General features: G+C 41.3%; 3 protein-coding genes across 3 annotated transcripts; 1 reads left to right on the forward strand and 2 right to left on the reverse strand.

Moving 5' to 3' along the window:
* Positions 1 to 234: 234 nt before the first annotated feature.
* LOC141004571 (regulator of G-protein signaling 5) lies at positions 235 to 2,213 on the forward strand. Its single transcript, XM_073476145.1, has 5 exons — positions 235 to 278; positions 398 to 454; positions 545 to 597; positions 1,750 to 1,904; positions 2,046 to 2,213. Exons 1-5 carry the CDS (start codon positions 235 to 237, stop codon positions 2,211 to 2,213), a joined length of 477 nt encoding a protein of 158 aa, XP_073332246.1.
* A 1,092-nt stretch (positions 2,214 to 3,305) lies between these two features.
* On the reverse strand, positions 3,306 to 5,645 carry c1h19orf53 (chromosome 1 C19orf53 homolog). Its single transcript, XM_073466937.1, has 3 exons — positions 5,555 to 5,645; positions 3,896 to 3,951; positions 3,306 to 3,766 (listed from the first exon to the last, which is right to left on the reverse strand). Exons 1-3 carry the CDS (start codon positions 5,643 to 5,645, stop codon positions 3,620 to 3,622), a joined length of 294 nt encoding a protein of 97 aa, XP_073323038.1. The 3' UTR covers positions 3,306 to 3,619.
* Positions 5,646 to 9,758: 4,113 nt separating this feature from the next.
* On the reverse strand, positions 9,759 to 17,873 carry mri1 (methylthioribose-1-phosphate isomerase 1). The gene is made up of 6 exons (XM_073472277.1): positions 17,305 to 17,873; positions 16,154 to 16,377; positions 13,232 to 13,401; positions 12,961 to 13,137; positions 12,639 to 12,863; positions 9,759 to 10,685 (listed from the first exon to the last, which is right to left on the reverse strand). The coding sequence occupies exons 1-6, from the start codon at positions 17,434 to 17,436 to the stop codon at positions 10,552 to 10,554; spliced, it is 1,062 nt and encodes a 353-aa protein (XP_073328378.1). The 5' UTR covers positions 17,437 to 17,873; the 3' UTR covers positions 9,759 to 10,551.
* Positions 17,874 to 18,422: the final 549 nt, after the last annotated feature.

An 18,422-nucleotide genomic window follows, 5' to 3' on the forward strand; every position in this document is an offset into this window, starting at 1 on the left:
TTGACAAAGCTACATGGCCTGTGAGCACGTACACCACCTCCATTCAGCTCTCATCTCTGCACCTGCTGGTCTGAGGGGAGATTGACGGATCAGATATCAAACAGGTATACTATATAAGAGCAGTGCGCAGTAGTTTGGGAGGTTGACTGACTGAATAAAAAACTTCTACTGTGGTCACAAACAGCTCAATCTGTTGATTCTCCCTTTGTAGGTTTTCTCAAACTACACACCTCAATGTGTAAAGGGCTCTCCTCCCTGCCTTCCTCATGTCTGGAGAAGTGAGTATACACCTGGGTCATCATGTTTTCTGTCTGAATTGTGATAACTTGATTGCAGAGTTTGTGTTATAAAGTGTTGTACGTGTTTATTCATTTTTTTTTCTGCCTGTGTGTTTCAGGGCAAAAGAGATGCGGGTGAAGTTAAGCCACCTGGCTGACACACACCACAAGCACAAGTACTGAGACCCATGTTTCAAATAAGTAGGAAGTCAACTCAACTGACCGTTATCACAGTGAAGCTGAATTGTTTCTGTCTCTCTTCTCAGGGTTCATGATGGAAAAGCATTTCAGGACATGGAAACTCTGCTCAGCACCAAAAGTAAGGCAGATTTTTATAACTCTAATAATAGCATCACAAACATGCTTATAATACTATTATTATTCTCTATAAACTGTCTGTAAACAAGTGTCTTATGATTTTGGTCTTATAATCTAACAATAAATGTGTTTATGATACTTTTATGAACACTTATTGGGACTGGGACATTTGAACAGAACAGAGCCACCGTTCATATTTTTAGTTACATCTGTCTTTTTCTGCTACAACAATTATATCATCTGTTTTAAATCGGTTAGATCGACTTTTTCCCCTCTTTAACACTTCTTCTATGTATGTAAGAAAAGAAAATCGTTGTTAAGCGTGCACAACAGATAGTTTAGTATATTTATATCTTGCAGCACCAATGTCTGTACATGTCTCTGTTCCATACAACAGTAAACCTCAGGAACGTCACGTCATCCTCTCCGAGGTCCAACAATTTAATGCAATAACATGAATGTTACTGCGGTTAGCATTTTAATAGAAACATGTCACACACATTTTGGCAACACTGTGTAACTTTTAAAGAAGAAATAACACATTCTTCTTCTAATAAAAAAAGTTGATTATTAATGCAATTAAACACATTCTTGCTCAATTCAATACACAGGTTTTGAGGTTTGAGGATTTTGCTGCTACAACCTTACTTGGTCTGATATGACCTGTAACTTTGGAGGCTAATGTTGGCAATCTTTAGTGAGATTACACTTATGTTACTGTTACACAACATGTTAACATTTATCATTATTACCATTTAATGTCACTTGTGTTACACTGGCTGCTGTTGCTCAGAAGTTGCATAGTCTCACTTTAAAGGTGTAATATGTAAGAATTGGCCACCTGTTAAAAATTCATACTTTAAACAAATAGGGGGCAGCATGACACCAGAGTAACTGCTAACTGTAGCTTTACATCGCTGACACAATAGCTTTGGACCGGGATGAGCCAGGGCTAGTTGGTTAGCATGCTAACTAGAGTAGATAGATTAAAACACAATATATAAACTTCATATAAAGTCAAAACTGCACATTCTGTTGATAATTTGAGTTAATTTTTGAAGGTTTTTAATAAAGGGTTAGGGTTCTTCACTTCCTGATTTGCCTCACCTCCCTCTGACCTGTCCTCTCTTTCTCTTTTGTTCCTCTCTCCCAGGTGGTCTGCAGGTGTTTCGTGGGTTCCTGCGTTCGGAGTTTAGTGAGGAGAACCTTGAGTTCTGGCTGGCCTGCGAGGACTACAGGGTTTCTCCTTCAAAGACCAAGGCCAGCAGTATCTACGGCCAGTTTATCAACCCTGACGCCCCGCAGGAGGTTGGTAGAGAGGAGAGTGTTATATAAGAGAAGAAAGTGTGTGAACGGTTAAAAAAAAAGATGAATGGGTCTTGGTGAAGTGTACAGGCAGGAGGAGACTTTAACTGAGGAGCTTCTTCTCATAATCTGTCTCCTCCTCAGGTAAACCTGGACGCTGAGACCCGGGAGGGTCTGCTGGCTGTGATGGACTCTCTGTGTGCCGACACATTCGACCAGGCACAGCAGAGGATCTACAGCCTGATGGCCAAAGACTCCTTCCCTCGGTTCCTGCGCTCTGCTCACTGCATGGAGGCCATAAAGGATTTTTAAACATACACTGATTGTTGTCAACAGACCTGCTTTAGAAATAAGCGCTGATGAATCTGTACTGCATGACATGTTGATTGTATTTTACTAGTTATTTTAATAACTAGCTTGTCTTGTGATAGTTTTCCATATGCTGTCCTTGTACACTGTATGCATGCTGTTATTGTGAGAGTAGTTAAAAAGTCTCACACAGAAACCTCAAGTATGAAGCTTAAATGTAGATTCAGCTACATTGTGCCTCTGGACTGCATAAGCTATAAGTGATATCAACAAAGAATTTAATAAATACCTCATAAAACAGAACCCAGCATGTGGTATTTCATCACATCAATATTTTTTTTATGTGTATATAAAATCTATTTGTTCTCAGAGAAGCCTGTCAAACTTGTTCTGCCTCAGGTTGCTTGAGAGCGTTTGTTGATATTAAAACAGTTGAACCTGTGTTCAGCCTTATCACTGGCTAACTTTCTGTAGAGTCACTCTGTATCTGAGTTAGTGGCCTTGACAACATTCAGGTCTTTAGATGATGGTGTTTGTTTAAGACAAAAAAAAAACCTCAGGCACGCCTCAGCTGAACGGCTTCACCTTGTTCTTTTTTGTCACGTTATACAGGCTTACTGCCTGGATATATTGCTCTGGTCATGTTTAGGTCTTTGAATTCAATAATTCAAACACACACGGTATATTAAAGGGGACTTTTTCTTCATAAAAGTCACTTATATCGCCTTCTGGGGCTCCAAAATCATTTGCCTTCTGAAGCCATTGCTGGACTTTGCTGGCTGACAAAAAATGTCCATCCCCTTACCGATATTGTTTCTAGAAAAAAATCAAATATAGTGTTTAAAAAAAACAAACAGTTTTCTCTATGACTCATATTTAAATTTAAAACATCAAACATTATGTCAAGCCACTTTCTCCACTCGCTTTTACTCTGATTATTAATTGTTTTCAGTAGAGTCATATAACAGCATGATAGATTGAAATAAAACTAGGTGGTACAATCCAAAGGTAATATAAAAAAATCAAGATTTATTTTTAAAATCAGGATTTTTTGAACAAAAAAGTAGCAAAAAAGTGAAAGTAGATGAGAGTCAATAAAGTCATGTGACGCCCCCCAGTGGAGGTTTATGTAACCTGCATGGCACAGTGATACATACAGTATATTCACAATATCTGTTCTCTTATTTTACATAACTCTTTGTAAAGTAAAGGACTAGTGATTGGTATCTGTACAATAAGGACTATTTTCTAGGAGCCTGGAACATTCAGGATACAGACACAACAGGGCAGCTGGCGTGTATCTTCAATCTGAGTCATGGCGTCAATGTAGGTCACCAATGCCGTGACTAAGTCCTTAAATTTAGCACAGTCATCCTCAGGTCGGTAGGTGTGCGGCTGTGCATCAGGTCCTATTTGGAGCTGGTTCCTGGCTTGGTAGCACCTGGTTTGCCTTTACCTTCAGCCCCTTTAACCACACTCAGTGGCTTGTGGAGTGATAAGCTTGCCTTCTGGGTCACCTCCTGCTCAATCTTGTTCCTGATGGCAACCTCTAGACCCTTTTAGGGAGCAGCAGAGCAGGTCATGTTAAAGTCAAATCACCAGTCAAGCTCACTGATGTTTTTGATGTTAAATTCTTAAGATTGAAGAAAAGCTGAGAGTCACTTTTTTTCAAAACTTGTTCTCACCTTCTTCAGCTTCTGTTGCTGAACCACTTGAGCTTTTTTAGGTGCAATGATCCTCCCTTTAGAATGGAAAAAAAAATATATATAATCATTGTCAAATTTCCAAATGCTACTACCAACTATGTGTCAAATTATTAATAAACACACATATTGAAAGTGTCGTAAATCAGTTAAGCATGAAATATCTTTTACTTTACATTGTGCAAAGGAGAGCTGCCTGTGGCACCAGACAACAGTCCCTACTTTGGTACTGTTCCTTTAGCCTCTTAAGTCACAGCTCCAAGGTTTGTCTGTCTATGTGAGAGCTTTTTTTGTTGAGTACATTTCTTTTCCTTGTTAAGTACATTAAAAATACAGAACAGTTTTTAAAAATGATCACTTTATCTTGTTTTTAACAACATAACATTCAGCCAGTGGACAAAAAAACAAAACAAAACAAAACAAAACAAAAAAACACCCTGCAGTAAATCCTTTGTGCTCATTTTACAATTTGAAGAGTTGTTTAATGGTATACACTCTTATATTTAGTAAACTGATAAAAACTGGGCAGACTGAATATTAGAAACACATTTCAGTTTATAACAATACTATTCAACACCAAAAACAACATCATCAAAGCGTTCATGAGGGCAGGATTTAATGCAGGGCTGTTGCACTAGGTTTAGCTAGGTGTCCCTGATGAACTGGAAACTGGAAGTGAATAATTACACTAGAATACTTTGTGACAAAGCATTAAGCTCCTTTTGTTTCCTGGTTCAGCTTCTTCAACCATCATTTTTTTCTAACCAGATACAATAAAGGTTACATGTGAAGTTGCTGAAGAGCACCAGTATTTCACTACACATACACAAACACAAACATTTCAACCTATTTTGCATTTAAACACCCCTATACATAATTAGGTAAACACTGCAACACAGGTATTGGTGTTGCAACACAGCTTTGGCTATGGACCAATTATCACCCTAGTCGATTACCTGGGTTGATATTCAATATTTTTAGGATTCTCTGTTTCACTGTTTGTTGTGTGTGTCTACGATTGTCAATAAAATAAATTATTTTAAAAATTACTACTTTGGCTCTGGTGCAGCATCCTTTCTCTGTGTGTATTCACACACAATCTCATTGGTTACACATCCCAGTAGTGGCCTATCATCACTGAACAATCTGCAGTCTGCAAAGTAACTAAGGTTTTCAGATAAATGTAGTGGAGTGGAAATATAAATTAGCAGAAAATGGAAATATTTCTAAGGATTCTGAGTACAATTTTTTACTAAAAATGTATATCAAATCCGAATTATCATTGGTATCGGCCCTAGAATAAAATACATATCGATCACTCCCTTGTATCCTCAGCAAATCCAACACCTGAGTTCAATAGTTGTATAGTATAGCCGAGTAATTGAACTCATTGGGTAGCTGTGTCACTGCCACATACCTTCAAATGTTTCGTTTAGTTAGTTAATATTTTGGAGGACGGAGCACACCTGTTTTGAAGCCATGTCCTAATAACTTTCTCTGTAAATATTCAAACATGAGTCACTTTTACAGCGTGTTGAGCTGTTTCCATGCAGGTCACATGTTCATGCTGTTTGACTAAAAATAACTTCCAGACCTTCTTCAGCAGCTCAGTGAATAACAGGTAAGGTTTTTAATTCATACCTCCTTTCTTCGGTCCTTTCTGTTTGTTCTGTTGGTGTTTTTTGGAGCCTCCTGGCCTCTGAGCTTTAAATTTCTGCGAGCCTTGAGCCATTTTTGCTAACCGGAAATACACACAGCGTTTTTCTTCTTCTTCGCTTCAAATTGTTGTTTTCATCCTCCCCTTCGTTTCAATACCGCCACCTACAGGAAGTCTCAACGACAAGCTTATACAATACAGTGTGTTAGAGACAGACAAAAACAACTCTCATTTCACTGTGGTTTTATTTTTTTACTGTATTGATGTGAAAGAGAAATCTCGTAATTCATGACTGCACTTTACAGCATTATATTCATATACGTATATATAAAAAAAATCCAGTTTTGAACTATTTCCACATGTTACAAAATAAACCCAGATCAAGTGATTATCAATAACAACAATAACATACTTTCACTTAAAGAGGCCATCTGAACAACACTCCTTCCATGGTAATTGCAGGCCATACTGATCATTGATAATGATACACAAGCACCTGCTTTGATTGGTCAAATCAATGTGGAAAATATGTTGTAAGCAGCGCTGAATTTTGGCACCTGATTATTCGGCGTGTGTTGGGCGTTTTGAGGGGAGGTTGGTGGAAAATATTTTTGAACACAATACAACATTGCTGCTGCTTCAAAAGCAAGGTGTAAAAAAACATAGTGTAACGCAGAAACAATTCCTCTGCAACCCAACATAAAACACTTGCCTGAATCCAGGCTACTTTGGCAAACTAAAAGCACTGCCACAAATTATTTGTCACTATGGGTTCAAGCTACAAACGTTAGTGAGATGTGGAGAATTTTAGTCCAGATTAATTTTCCGCAAACTGTCAATCCGCTCTGCTGCACTTTAGCACGTTGAGTGCTTGTGTTCATGCAATCTAGTGTTCGAGTCCGTGTAAGCAGACGGAGAGGTAGTGTGTATGGTTGAGGAGGCCTCCCCAGTGTGGTGTACTAATGGCCTAGTCACTAGGAATCACAATGCCATGAAATAAAAACAACAAACCACAGCCAAACAGCTATAATCATGATGTACGGACAAACAAAAATCTCGTACCTCTTAAAGATTTAGAAAGAAATAATACGTGGCGGGTCTGACGGCCACAAAGTTGCTACATATGTCTGGAACACTGTCTAAATTTGCCCCCAAACACGTGTCTTGAACTGTACAAAACAAAAAGAAAGAAAATTCAAATACACAATTGTCTTTTAAGCTTGTGTGTGACCTACCAGCATCTTTGTGAGTTGAGGTTTGATGGGTGAAGAAAGGACAAGAGAAGAGGAGGAAGATGTGAGTGAAGAAGTGAGCTTATATTACAGCAAAGTATGGACACTATGGATACTGCAATTATCATTATATTATTATTATTATTATTATTATTATTATTATTAAGCTTTTTTTAAAGAATGTTTTCTCTGGACCGCTGAGTGGTCCTGAGTAACGTTGTTTATTCATTAACGAAATGAAGTGAATGATAAAGTCCACAAGGGGATTGTGTGAGGTCAGAAGGGGTGTTAAGACGGTATAGTAGCATATTATGTGGCCACACCTTCGTCTCATCAAGCTCACTGAGAAAATCAGACACAAAAAGGTCACAGTATTACAGTTCTGAGTCTGATCCTTGTTTTAACCCTTTTCCACATTGTCCTTCACATCCCTGTATACATGATCAGAACAGTATCCAGGTTTCTGATCATCTGCATGATTCCTCAAGCTGTCTGAACTTGTGTTGCATTCTGGGTACTGTAGGCGCCAAGTTTTGACAAGGAAGAAGTATGCATCCAAACATATCTAAAAAAAAAAAGGTTGGAGACAGAGTGTGCTGTAGTAGTTTCTGAGAGCAACCATTTTCAGACAAAATGGCTGCCTCAGGAGTGTTGTTACTGTTAGTTTTTCAAGATTTTCTCCTGTGAGCTTGACGAGATGACGGTCTGGCAGCATGATATAAACCAGGGTGAAGGACGGACCAAGCTGCTGTTTCTCTGGTTATGATCAGTGAGCGGTATTGGTGCTGCACCTGTAAGGCAGTGAGCAGTGTGGGCCCCGAGACATTCAGTACAGCAAGAAGGTGTGTCCCATTCAGCTTGACACTATCTGGGACTTTTCTATGGAGCCGCTTAAAACAACAAACACATTGTTGGATCACTGGCCAGGTGACAGAACTGCAGAAACTCAGTGACACACCTTTCACACACTAAACCTGGGAATGACTTTGGATATTGAACATGACTTCAATCTGCATTTAAGCAATCAATTACAATCTACTGAACGTGTAAATACTAAGTCAGTGTCAGGTTTTAAAACTGGTTGCAGTAATTATTTTTAATATTGATTTTAAAAAAGGTGAAAATGTAAGAATCTTTGCTTCAATTCACATTAAAAAATGTACTAAATTATCGACAGAATGTGAAGATACATCAGTACTGACGTTATGTCAAAGACACACTCATGGCTGACAGATTGAGAAATGTCAGCTGATAGCAACGGAGAAAATCAGTGGTGTAGTCCATAATGTCTACCTGTCTTCAACCACCCATGGAGTAGCCTGAATGGCTGGAAGTCAGGCTGCAGTAAAACAGCATTTCACTTTTGAGGAGGGATTTATCCAAACAGTCAAAACACATTCTGAACAGAGCACAAAAGGCAAGAAGTGACTGAGAGTCTGAAGTCCGTCCTGATCACAGCCCCAAACAAAAGCAAGTTTATCCGAGTTGAGTATTACATTCTGATTGTTTGTGTCGCAGAGCTTTCTGCAGACGGATACTGTAGTGTGGAAATGACCCTGCAATCTTAAAGGACAAGTTGACCTCAAAATAAAGACATAAAGTCATCTACTGCTCACATCCACATCAATTTTTTTTTATATCTCTCAAGTGTGAATGCCTCAAACTTCGGAGTAACGGGCAAATCTATCAAGTGAAATAAAATAAACTGCTTTGTTTTTCTAAACATGCCCACTCCATGTCAACACTGTGGTTCATTAAACCTGCAGTAATTTATACCTTTGGCCCCCTGAGGGCAGCGCAAAAAGCTGTAAACACAACACTGACATATTACCACCTTACAAAAGTTGTTAAGATGGATATGTTGGCAAACAGTTGATTATTTACACATCCTGTGGGCACAGGGCTAAAGAATCGTTAACTTGGGGTCGTGTTTGGGTCAAAATGACAAATTTAAGTCCAACGTTTACTCTCGTACCATCTCTCTTTTGGTCTCCACCAACTCCTGAGGGAAATATCTGGCTCTTTAGCGACTAAATGCTCCACAAGCTAGTCGCGAAATGTGTCTGTGTGCAGTTTGGCGCTCAGCAGGTAGTGCACAGTGGGAGTACCATAGCTTTTTCACTGAAAAAAGCTGAGTTTTATGACTACAAAAAGAGGACAATGAGAGTAGTGAAAGTAAATCAAAACAGTAAAGTTACTAAAAGGCTTTGCAGAGCTGAAAATGAAGCGTTGAGTGATAATTCTCTGTAAAGAATGATGCTTTGAGCAACACCTTTCACATTACATGTAGTCTTTTTTCGTTGTTGATATAAAAATATTGATATTTGCATATTCAGCTTCTCTTGTATTGTTCTTATTCTGCTCTAGTTCAACACACCCTTCAGTGGCAAACTTCAGGAAATATGAGGATATTGAGTTATTGTTTGTAATGTAAAGGATTGACCTGTTATTCAAAAATTATTTGGTATAAGAGTGACTGAACAAGAAGAAGCTACTTAAGTATTTTGTGGTTGCACAAACATAGTTAAGTCTTCACTGACATGCAAGTGAGCAGATGACCAAACCTTCATTTTGGGGTGAACTATGCCTTTAATTGTGATGCCTGTATTACAGAAACACAACGTCATGACCGACCTCTGAGCTCACAGCAAAAGCTGCGATGGCAAAGTGACACAATTTCCCTTTTTTTTTTTTTCTTTTTAGATTTTTCATTCTTACAGAGCGTCCTGTGCAGTAAGGTGAATATTTGTATGGTGCTGGAATAAGTATGGTTACATATATATAAGTACATTATGAGAATACAAGTGTGGTATGATACAGTACAACTGGGAATAGCGGGATGCAAACTAGGAGTGAGGTATAAATACAGCCGTATATTTTCATAGGCTTCAGCTGACTAACGAGGACCGATCAAGAAATTCCACTTGTTCAAAATTTTGCCGCACAGGGTCAAAAGTGAGAGTGAAATGCAATTTATTATAACACTAAAAATTTCTCGTTGTGAAAATCCATGAGATATAAATTTGGATTATTCCTCTACAAAAGGTTTCTACACAGAATCAAAGAAATTAAATGTTAATATAACATTTTTGATGTCAACATTAATTTTTTATAACCACATATTTGGTTAAAATAGCAGTACCTTTTACTAGCAGGGGTTAGTTTTCTACATATGTACACACTACCAGCAAGGATATGTTTATTTACAAGTGGGTAGCAGCATTATAGAAATGGCTGATAGAAACCACTACTTGAAATTAAAAAAATCAGTCATGCCACTTAGATTTTTCGGAGGTTTTTTGTTTGCCCTGAAAAATAACCTCAGTAATGACTCATAGAAATTGTTTTGCCAAATAGAATTTATGGGATTGAGTCCAGCTGAGCCCTATTCCTTGTCTGAAGCCATTTAGAAAGAGAAAGAGGCGGCAAGAGAGAATGAAAGACGGAATGGAAAACTTGTGAAAAGGCGGAATCGGAAGACCACAGAAAACAATGAGGGACGTAAAAGAAGAGGGAGACTGCACATGTGTGTCTGCTTGACTCCCTGCAGTGACTTTGTGTGAGGGTGATTAAAAGACTGAAGAACGTATCTTCTTCTGTGTGCACCACTGACATGTAACAGTGACTGTGCGTGGATCAAAATTAAATTCAACCACAACTATGTGTTCTGTAATGAAATGAGTGTCTTTTGCGTGTGTGACGTTAAGGTGCAGTGGCGCACACGGACCAGCAGACGTGGCTGAGTGGCTCTAGAGGGCAGTGAGGCGGCCGGTGAGGGCCGCCTGGAGCTCAGAGGGGAGGAAGACCCCCAGCTCTGTGATGATGCCTCCTGTGATGAGCTGGTGAGGGGTTACGTCGAACGCTGGGTTCCACACCTCGATACCTGCGGGAAACAGTGAGTGACATGGTTAAAAAGAGTAAGGCTGGTGATACAGCAGTGGTCCAAAACCTTTGTCAGTTTTGGCACAGCCATGATAAGATGAAGTACCCCTTCATCAACACTGCCATTTATTTAATCCATTCATGAATTACTTAAAGCTATCTGTATTTTCCATTACTTTTAGAATTATAACTGCTTTTTAATTACATTCAGCCAACTATTTCAACACATTACTGTAAGCTAACGAGGCTGTTTATACATTACTATTAGCTAACTACAATTGTTTACCCATTATGTTTAGCGATTTAAGTGTTAATACATTCATTTAAGCTAACTATAAATGAGTTTAAAACATTTTAAGTTACTTTTATTTATCACTTTTAGCTAACTACTTAAACTGTTTATCTGTCAAGTTTAGCTAACTATCTGAATTGTTTATCCGTTACATTCAGCCACTACATTCAGCTTCGGCTGTTTATCTGTTACTATTAGGTAACTTCTTGAACTGTTTATCCGTTACTTTTAAACAGACTACTCCACTTCTTGGAGTATTTATTATGAACTGTAACATGAGTGGCTTTCTCTTTCAGATTCGTTGAAATACTTCTGAAACCCTGAAGGATTAAAGCTTTCCAGTATTTCACACGAGAATAGAAATGATTATAAAAACTAAATGTTTGGTGGCAGACAATGTTTGAGTCATATTATGAACCCCGTTTATCCCCTGGATGGTAAAAACTTCTGTGTCTGCAACGAGTCTGTTGCACTGTACTTTCTGACTTCATTACCTGTAGCCTAAATATTTAAAACAGGTCACTAGTTTTATTTTAAAAGGTTTGTTTTTAATTAACTTCCTTTAACAGCTGGTAACTGTAGTTCTAAGCAAATTACTCAAACAGGAGAGGAAATAGTGTATTTGACTGGGACCATTTTCAGCCACAGAGTCACCACATTTGGTGCTCAAGTGAGTATTTACAGCAGCAGGACGGTGTATATGGGATTGACTCTGAATAAACTACAGTGCCTTTGTTTATGGTAATGAAGGCACATTGTGTGTCTCATTGATGTGATTCTAGTAGTCTTTTAAAAACAATGGGGCTCTACGGCACAGAGGAATAAGCTCCATCAGGCTTTGGCTACACAGGTATTGTTTGTACCAACGGTTCATTGCTGGTTTTGTTCTTTTAAAGGAATTTGTCTATGAAATATTGGCAGCCTTATAACTGTATCCGAAAATGCTATTTACAGGAAGGGCCAGAGAAGCGTGTGAGAGGAAATTTAAAGCGAGTGATGTACAAGAACAGATCCTCCTCTCCAGGGGCCAGTGAGCTCATTAAATGAGTGTGCTTTAATTACTGTGATGTCACCAAGCACCTCTCTGCTCTGGCAACGTAATTAGAGACCAAATGACTCAATTCAGCTCTCACAAATTCACCTAAAACACAATGTCTGCTTTTCTGGACTCAAGACTTACACTTTCTGAACACACTCTGCAATGTGCAATCCTAAAGACTTTGGGGGGGTATAAGGTGCTGACCATGAGCATGCAGCAAAAGACACGAGAGAGAAAATCCAACAATTAAAAAAAAAAAAAAATTGAGGAAGCTCTGAGGACAAGTTTACAAGCAGATACAAGCAAGCACTTTGTTGGAACGGAGTCTTGCACTTTACTGGCTACAAAAATGCCTCTGTTCAGGTTACGTGATTTCCCATAGTGCTGTTCTGTTCCTCATATACTGCATGTGACGTCAATTAAAGTCTGTGAGGGTTCAGTGCTTAGGGCAGATGTTGGAACTGGGCCACACTCATCCATCTCTCCAAGCCTGATATGTTAGCATCGCTCTCAGTCCTCTACAGAACTCACTTTTGCACCCATTCTTGTCATTTTTTCCTTTTAAAATCACATTTGTGCCACCTAGCCCTGCACAAAAACCATCAACATCCCACACTTCTCACCTGGGGCAGCAATGGGGACACCGTTTATACTGGTGAGTTCCTCAGGGGGGCGCACTTCGATGATGATGTCCCTGCCGCTCTCCAGGCTCAGATCGCACGACGTGCTGGGTGCAGCCACATAGAAGGGAATCCCATGGTGCTTTGCAGCGATGGCCAGCTGATACGTGCCCACCTTGTTGGCTGTATCACCGTTGGCAACCACCCTGTCTGCACCCACCACCACAGCTGAGAGGGAGGAATGTGAAGGAAGGAGTATGTGAGTAATGTGAAAATATTGAGTAATATGGAAAAGAGACATGATAGCACACACACAAACACACACCTGTGATGTCCATTTCTCTCATAGTGAGGGCTGCCATGCTGTCTGTAATAAGTGTAGCAGGGATTCCCTCTGCTACCGCCTCATACGCTGTCAGTCTGGATCCCTGGTTGTACGGCCTCGTCTCCGTGCAGTACACACGCTTCAGCCTGCCCAGCGCGTGGAGGCTTCGCACCACACCTACACACAAACACAGAGTTATTATCGCAGTTACAGTGCAATAAATATTTTAACAATCGTCCTCTTTTCTCATTCACACCAGTTCCAGTCTCACCGAGTGCGGTCCCATATCCAGCTGTGGCCAGTGAGCCGGTGTTGCAGTGTGTCAGAATGGTCACAGAGTCCCGCGGGACGCCAGACAGGATGTGCTGGGCGCCATAGTTACCAATCTTCCTGTTGTCATTGACGTCACGCTCCAGCATGTCTTCGATCCAGGCAATTACACTGTAGGAGGGGGGCCACAAGAGGTGGGAATTGAGAAGAAGCTCCGTCTGCCACTGAGGACTTAACGTGTCCGTCACATTTGCAGTTATAACTTCTCTGTATCTATTTCTCTCAATAACAGTTTCCCAAAGTTTCCCTCGCTCTACTGCAGCTGTATCACATTTCTTCCCATGTCCTTAGTTCTCCTACACTCACAGTGTCAATCAAATTCTTGCTCCATGAACTAATTCACAATTGTAGCCACTCGGCGTGAGCTCAGTCATCTGTTTGGAGACAAACCCACAGTTCAAGTTTCAATAACCAGAAATCATCCACATGTACCCGCTACGTGTTTCACGCCAGTGCTCCAGTGTCCCTCTTCAGCACCAACTATGCCAAGTTACGTAAATAGCAATGCATGCTGGGTTATATTGCCTGCTGTATACTTACGTTTCAGATTAAAACACAATTAACTCAGAAGAATTAGCATCCACTATGCTGCACTGTTATTTTTAGCCTGACAGATTCATCACCCAGCACCAGACGTCCCTGCCTATGATAATAGAAGTACTTTCAATCACCCAAAACAAGGGAGGCATTGATTCAACTTCAACTCAACTCAGATATCTGCTGATATCGATTCCCGCTCTGTTTTTTCTTTTGTACAAATTTAAAGTCTGTATACCTCTGAGTCATTGCTATGTGACATAACATGAGGGCAGTGTCTGGAGTCAGGCTGTGACTGAATGACTGTAACTGATGTCAGAATTGGTCACACTTATTGGTCCGCTTAATTAGTTCAGTATTTGAGCTGAAATTGATCCACCATATTGGATCAGTGCATCTCTACTCCAAATTTGTCCTAACATGGCAGCCACCATACAACTGTATCCTATTTTCACATCAACACCATCATCTCTGAAACCTTCATGTCTTCTGCTGCTTTCCCGTTTGCCTGAATTAAAAGTGTGATGACCCTGTCCAGTTTGTTGTGTCTTGACCCATTTCTGTGTAGGTGATTGAGGAGGCGTGTCAGGAGGAGATGCCTCACCTGAAAGTGATCCACATCAGGGCTCCTCCTCCCTATATAACCTGGCGATCAAGTCATCTCTGTCTCTCTCTCCTTCCCAGCATGCAGGGCTTTTGTTTGGTTAGATTTATTTGTTAAACTGCGTTACACTTAGACACACACACACACACACCCATACACTTCAGACGCCACTGATAATACTGATCTACATACTTTATTTTATTTTTGTATATAGTTGTTCAGTTAATACAATAAACTCTTTTGTTAATTAGCTGAAATCTTGGTGTGGTCTCCCATATTTTGTCCGAACCCAGAGCTGGTTCATGACAATAGTGTACAGCGAACACTACTCAGTGTGCTTCTTTTTCACACGGACAATTAATCTACAACGGCATGTTCATTATAGAGGCTTCCTAATTTTAACCTGATGTGTGATCTGATAACTTTCACAACTTTCACGAAAAACACAGTGAATGAGTACATGCTACAGCAGCAGATAACTCAGCACAGGTGTCAGTTCACAGTTTTCACTGATGTGACGGATAGTGTAACTGATATGTTTGCACATGGAGTGTCTGCTTGCCTTAAAAGGTGTCATGTGGAGCTTTTTTTTTTTTTTTTTAAAACAAATCAAATCACACATCTGGGACAGATCACACAGAGACTCGTCGATACAGGTACGGTTGCTTAAAAAATGCCATGGAGAAGCCCATTTTGGACACAACGGTGTGATGCGCTTGTGGAGCCAGGCTGCATAAGCATCCAGCCATCATATGTATTTAATGTGGAAAAGCGGTGGTGCGACTAAAATTGAGGAACGCCACAGGAAAACAATTGTCTTGCTGGCGATGCGTTTCTAGTGAGGCGACTTGGTTGGATCATTTGCTACATTCTTTGGCGCATAACTGCAACCCACTGCATCTTGTCTTCATGTGCAAGAGTAAACAGAACTGGAACCCACAAATATAAACACTGCTCAATAGCATTACTAGTGATCAAATACACCACAGAGTATCGTAAACTAAATTATTGGCTGAAACTCAATTAGACTGCTGTGCACAAAGGCAAGCACAGCAAAACACGAGAAAAATTGTCAGATTTGGTCAGGATTGATCAGTATGATGGGGGACCCATGGAACAAATTTGCAGTAGGCTTGAAATGAGCCCCTGTTTATGATAATTAGTAAAACAAAAAATATCTAGTACCAGTAAGATGTTCCACATTATTTCAGTCCTTCTGAAAACTGTGATCAACCCTCCTGTTCACAATGACCCAGAAGAGATCTCCTCCAAAGTGTTGGGGACAAAATGCAGTCTTTGTTGAGAGAGAAAAATGCATTTTAGAGGTGAGCCAAAGCTAATAAGAGGCTTCAGTAGTGAAAGTCAGACAAATCATGACCACTTTCATGGTCACTGGCATTTTGGTGCAAAAGGTTTCCTTGCTCAGCTGTTTTCTGAGCTCCATAAAGACAGAATATTGTCATAAAAACACAGAAACCTTTAAAGATACTTATTTGATTTGACCAGATCAAACTGCTGAAGCCTCAAATTAGCTCAGGTTGAACTTGAAATTATGTTGTTGTGCAACAAGGACTGTAAATTTTGTCCCACATCACTTATATTAAAATAACACCAGGAAGTGATCTGTGAGTGTATGTAAAGCCTTCAATCAGTGTTTCGGTGAATCAAACCAACTCTATGTATGTGCAGTTGCCCAGTTGGTAATCTTTCTAACCAGCTCACCTTTCTCTGAGCTGCTCCGAGTTCTTCTCCATGCTCTCGTTCTCAGCAAACTCCATCAGCTCGCGGGCGGCTCGGCCCATGTTGACGGCGGTGGGCCGGGCTGAGGTCAGGTGACACAGAGACTCCCTGATGAAGGTCACAGGGTCATCACCCCCGGCGCCTGCCCGCAACTCCACGGCCAGGCTGAGGCAGCCGACGATGGCGATGGCAGGGGCGCCTCGCACCTGGAGGAAGAGGGATCAGCATCACATCACATCACATCGTGGTCCTCCTCTTTGGTTTCAGTGCCAACTTCCAGCATCTCTCCCAGTTTTAATGAGGGTTATTAATCTCTTTCCACCACAGAGTTGTAAGTGGGTGATCACTGAGCCAAAAGTTGTCACGACAGCTTTGACTGAAATTATATCATCTGTCTTTCTCTGCCATTAGACTCCATTATCATGACATCACCCTCTCTGCTTATGGTACATTCCTTCACTCTGACACTCACACACACACAGGATCAAACGTGCAGCTGCTGTATGTGTGTAACCAGGCAGACAAAAGAGTGAAATATCTGCTCAGCCCTAATAAGTGAACATCTTAACATGTTCCCAGCTGAACTTGAACAATATCTGAGACTATCTGAGCACCTCTCTATGTGAGAGCTTCAGGTATGGAGGGAGAAACGAGCTGGAGGTGTCAGGGAGTGCAGCACAAGACCAAGACGTGAACAAAAAACCCTGGCAAAGGTCATTAATAATTCATCAATAATCTCTCCCAAAGAAAGGGGAGGAGGGGGGCATATTTCATGGGTGGGTGGCTGTGTGCAGACACCTAGTTTGTGGCGCTTGCACATTATAATGTGAAAACTACATTTACAAATGATGTTTTTTATGGGGGGAGGGGGGAGGAAGGGGGCAGATAATGGGGGAGTGTGGGTAGCGGGTGGGTGCTGCTGCAGGTGCACCCAAAACAAAAATAGAGGCCGACGGCGGCGAGCATATGGCAACACATGCGAGCGGCGGTGGGAGCACAAAAGAGCCGACACACACAAAAAACATGCACGGCGGGGATAAACGCACACGGCGGCGGGCATGCAGGGTCGGCTGGGAGGCGGGAGAGAAAGCCCCCGGTGAAAAGGGGTGGAGGAAGAGAAAGGAGCTCCGTACCTTCATGGACTTGATGGCCTCGTAAGCGTCCTGCACCGCGCGGATCTCATCGTACACGGTCTGGTGTGGCAGCAGCAGCTGGTTGAGGATCTGCAGGGACCCGGCCCGGTAGCGGATCGCTTCCAGCGTCATGACCGAACAACGAGGCGGGATAGCGGGAGAAATAACACGGATGGACCGGTTGCGGGCGGGTGCGCGCACACGCACACACACTCACACACTCTCTCTCTCTCACACACACACACACTTCCCCCCCACACACACACACTCCCTCCCTCTCTCTCTCTCCTCCTCTCTCTCTCTCTCTCTCTCTGAGCGGATACACGTTGAAGTGACCGCGGCCTGGCTGTCGGCAGTCCCGGGATCCGTCGCAAAGAAGAAGAAGGGAAGTGTAGCGAGGAGGTGGAGGTGTGGAGGTGCGAGTGGGACGGAGTAGAGAGAGGAGAAGGTCTGCTGTGGTGTATGGAGGAGGATAAAGAGGGGAGAGGAGTGATAGAAGGGCTGGAAACCTTCACACACTGACAGACAAGCGGGGAGGCAGACACGGAACCACGTGTTCAGCCGAGCAGGAAGCCCTCCTCGCCTCTGAGTCCACGCCCACCAAAGTCTCGCGGGTTGTCCAATTTCTCACCAAGAAGACTCCTCTGCTCTGTCTCTGTGCTCCACCATCCCCCCTCTGTGCTTTCCCCCTTTGTCAGGGGAAATTTCACATTCACATACGTTATTAGCATAACACCAAAGCACCGAGCTTCCCCCCCAACAACAGCAAGCTTTGTCTGAAAAAAGATCCGTCTATTTTGGTCTTACATTTTCGTTGTTATAAGTGGTGTCTTTTGATGACACTAGCACACACACACACCTCACTGCATATGTGTGAATAAATAGTATTAAGCATCACAAAATCAACCAATGTTTGCCAAATGTATTTTTATTTTCCTCATGCACGTATTAAAGGGGCACTATGTCGTTTTGGAGAAGAAATTCAAACTCAGAATTTTAATATTTACAATATTAATGAGGTGATAACACAAACACAATATTTATTTTTTTCATGACTGAATAAACAAGCTGTTCTCAGAGGAAAATAAGGTCCCTGAACACTGTTTGAAGCTAGAAAG

Source organism: Pagrus major, chromosome 1 (assembly GCF_040436345.1).
Source record: "Pagrus major chromosome 1, Pma_NU_1.0".
NCBI lineage: Eukaryota > Metazoa > Chordata > Actinopteri > Spariformes > Sparidae > Pagrus > Pagrus major.

Excerpts from the sequence above, each read along its gene's own strand:
- LOC141004571 (XM_073476145.1), top strand. The coding sequence starts at position 235 with ATGTGTAAAGGGCTCTCCTCCCTGCCTTCCTCATGTCTGGAGAA. Across the intron at positions 279-397 it reads CCTTCCTCATGTCTGGAGAA|GGCAAAAGAGATGCGGGTGA; the intron begins GTGAGTATACAC and ends TGTGTGTTTCAG. Across the intron at positions 1,905-2,045 it reads ACCCTGACGCCCCGCAGGAG|GTAAACCTGGACGCTGAGAC; the intron begins GTTGGTAGAGAG and ends TCTCCTCCTCAG.
- c1h19orf53 (XM_073466937.1), bottom strand. The coding sequence starts at position 5,645 with ATGGCTCAAGGCTCGCAGAAATTTAAAGCTCAGAGGCCAGGAGGCTCC. Across the intron at positions 3,952-5,554 it reads GAAAGGACCGAAGAAAGGAG|GGAGGATCATTGCACCTAAA; the intron begins GTATGAATTAAA and ends TCCATTCTAAAG. Across the intron at positions 3,767-3,895 it reads AGCAACAGAAGCTGAAGAAG|GGTCTAGAGGTTGCCATCAG; the intron begins GTGAGAACAAGT and ends GCTCCCTAAAAG.
- mri1 (XM_073472277.1), bottom strand. The coding sequence starts at position 17,436 with ATGACGCTGGAAGCGATCCGCTACCGGGCCGGGTCCCTGCAGATCCTC. Across the intron at positions 16,378-17,304 it reads AGGCCATCAAGTCCATGAAG|GTGCGAGGCGCCCCTGCCAT; the intron begins GTACGGAGCTCC and ends CTCTTCCTCCAG. Across the intron at positions 13,402-16,153 it reads TCGGAGCAGCTCAGAGAAAG|TGTAATTGCCTGGATCGAAG; the intron begins GTGAGCTGGTTA and ends CCCCTCCTACAG.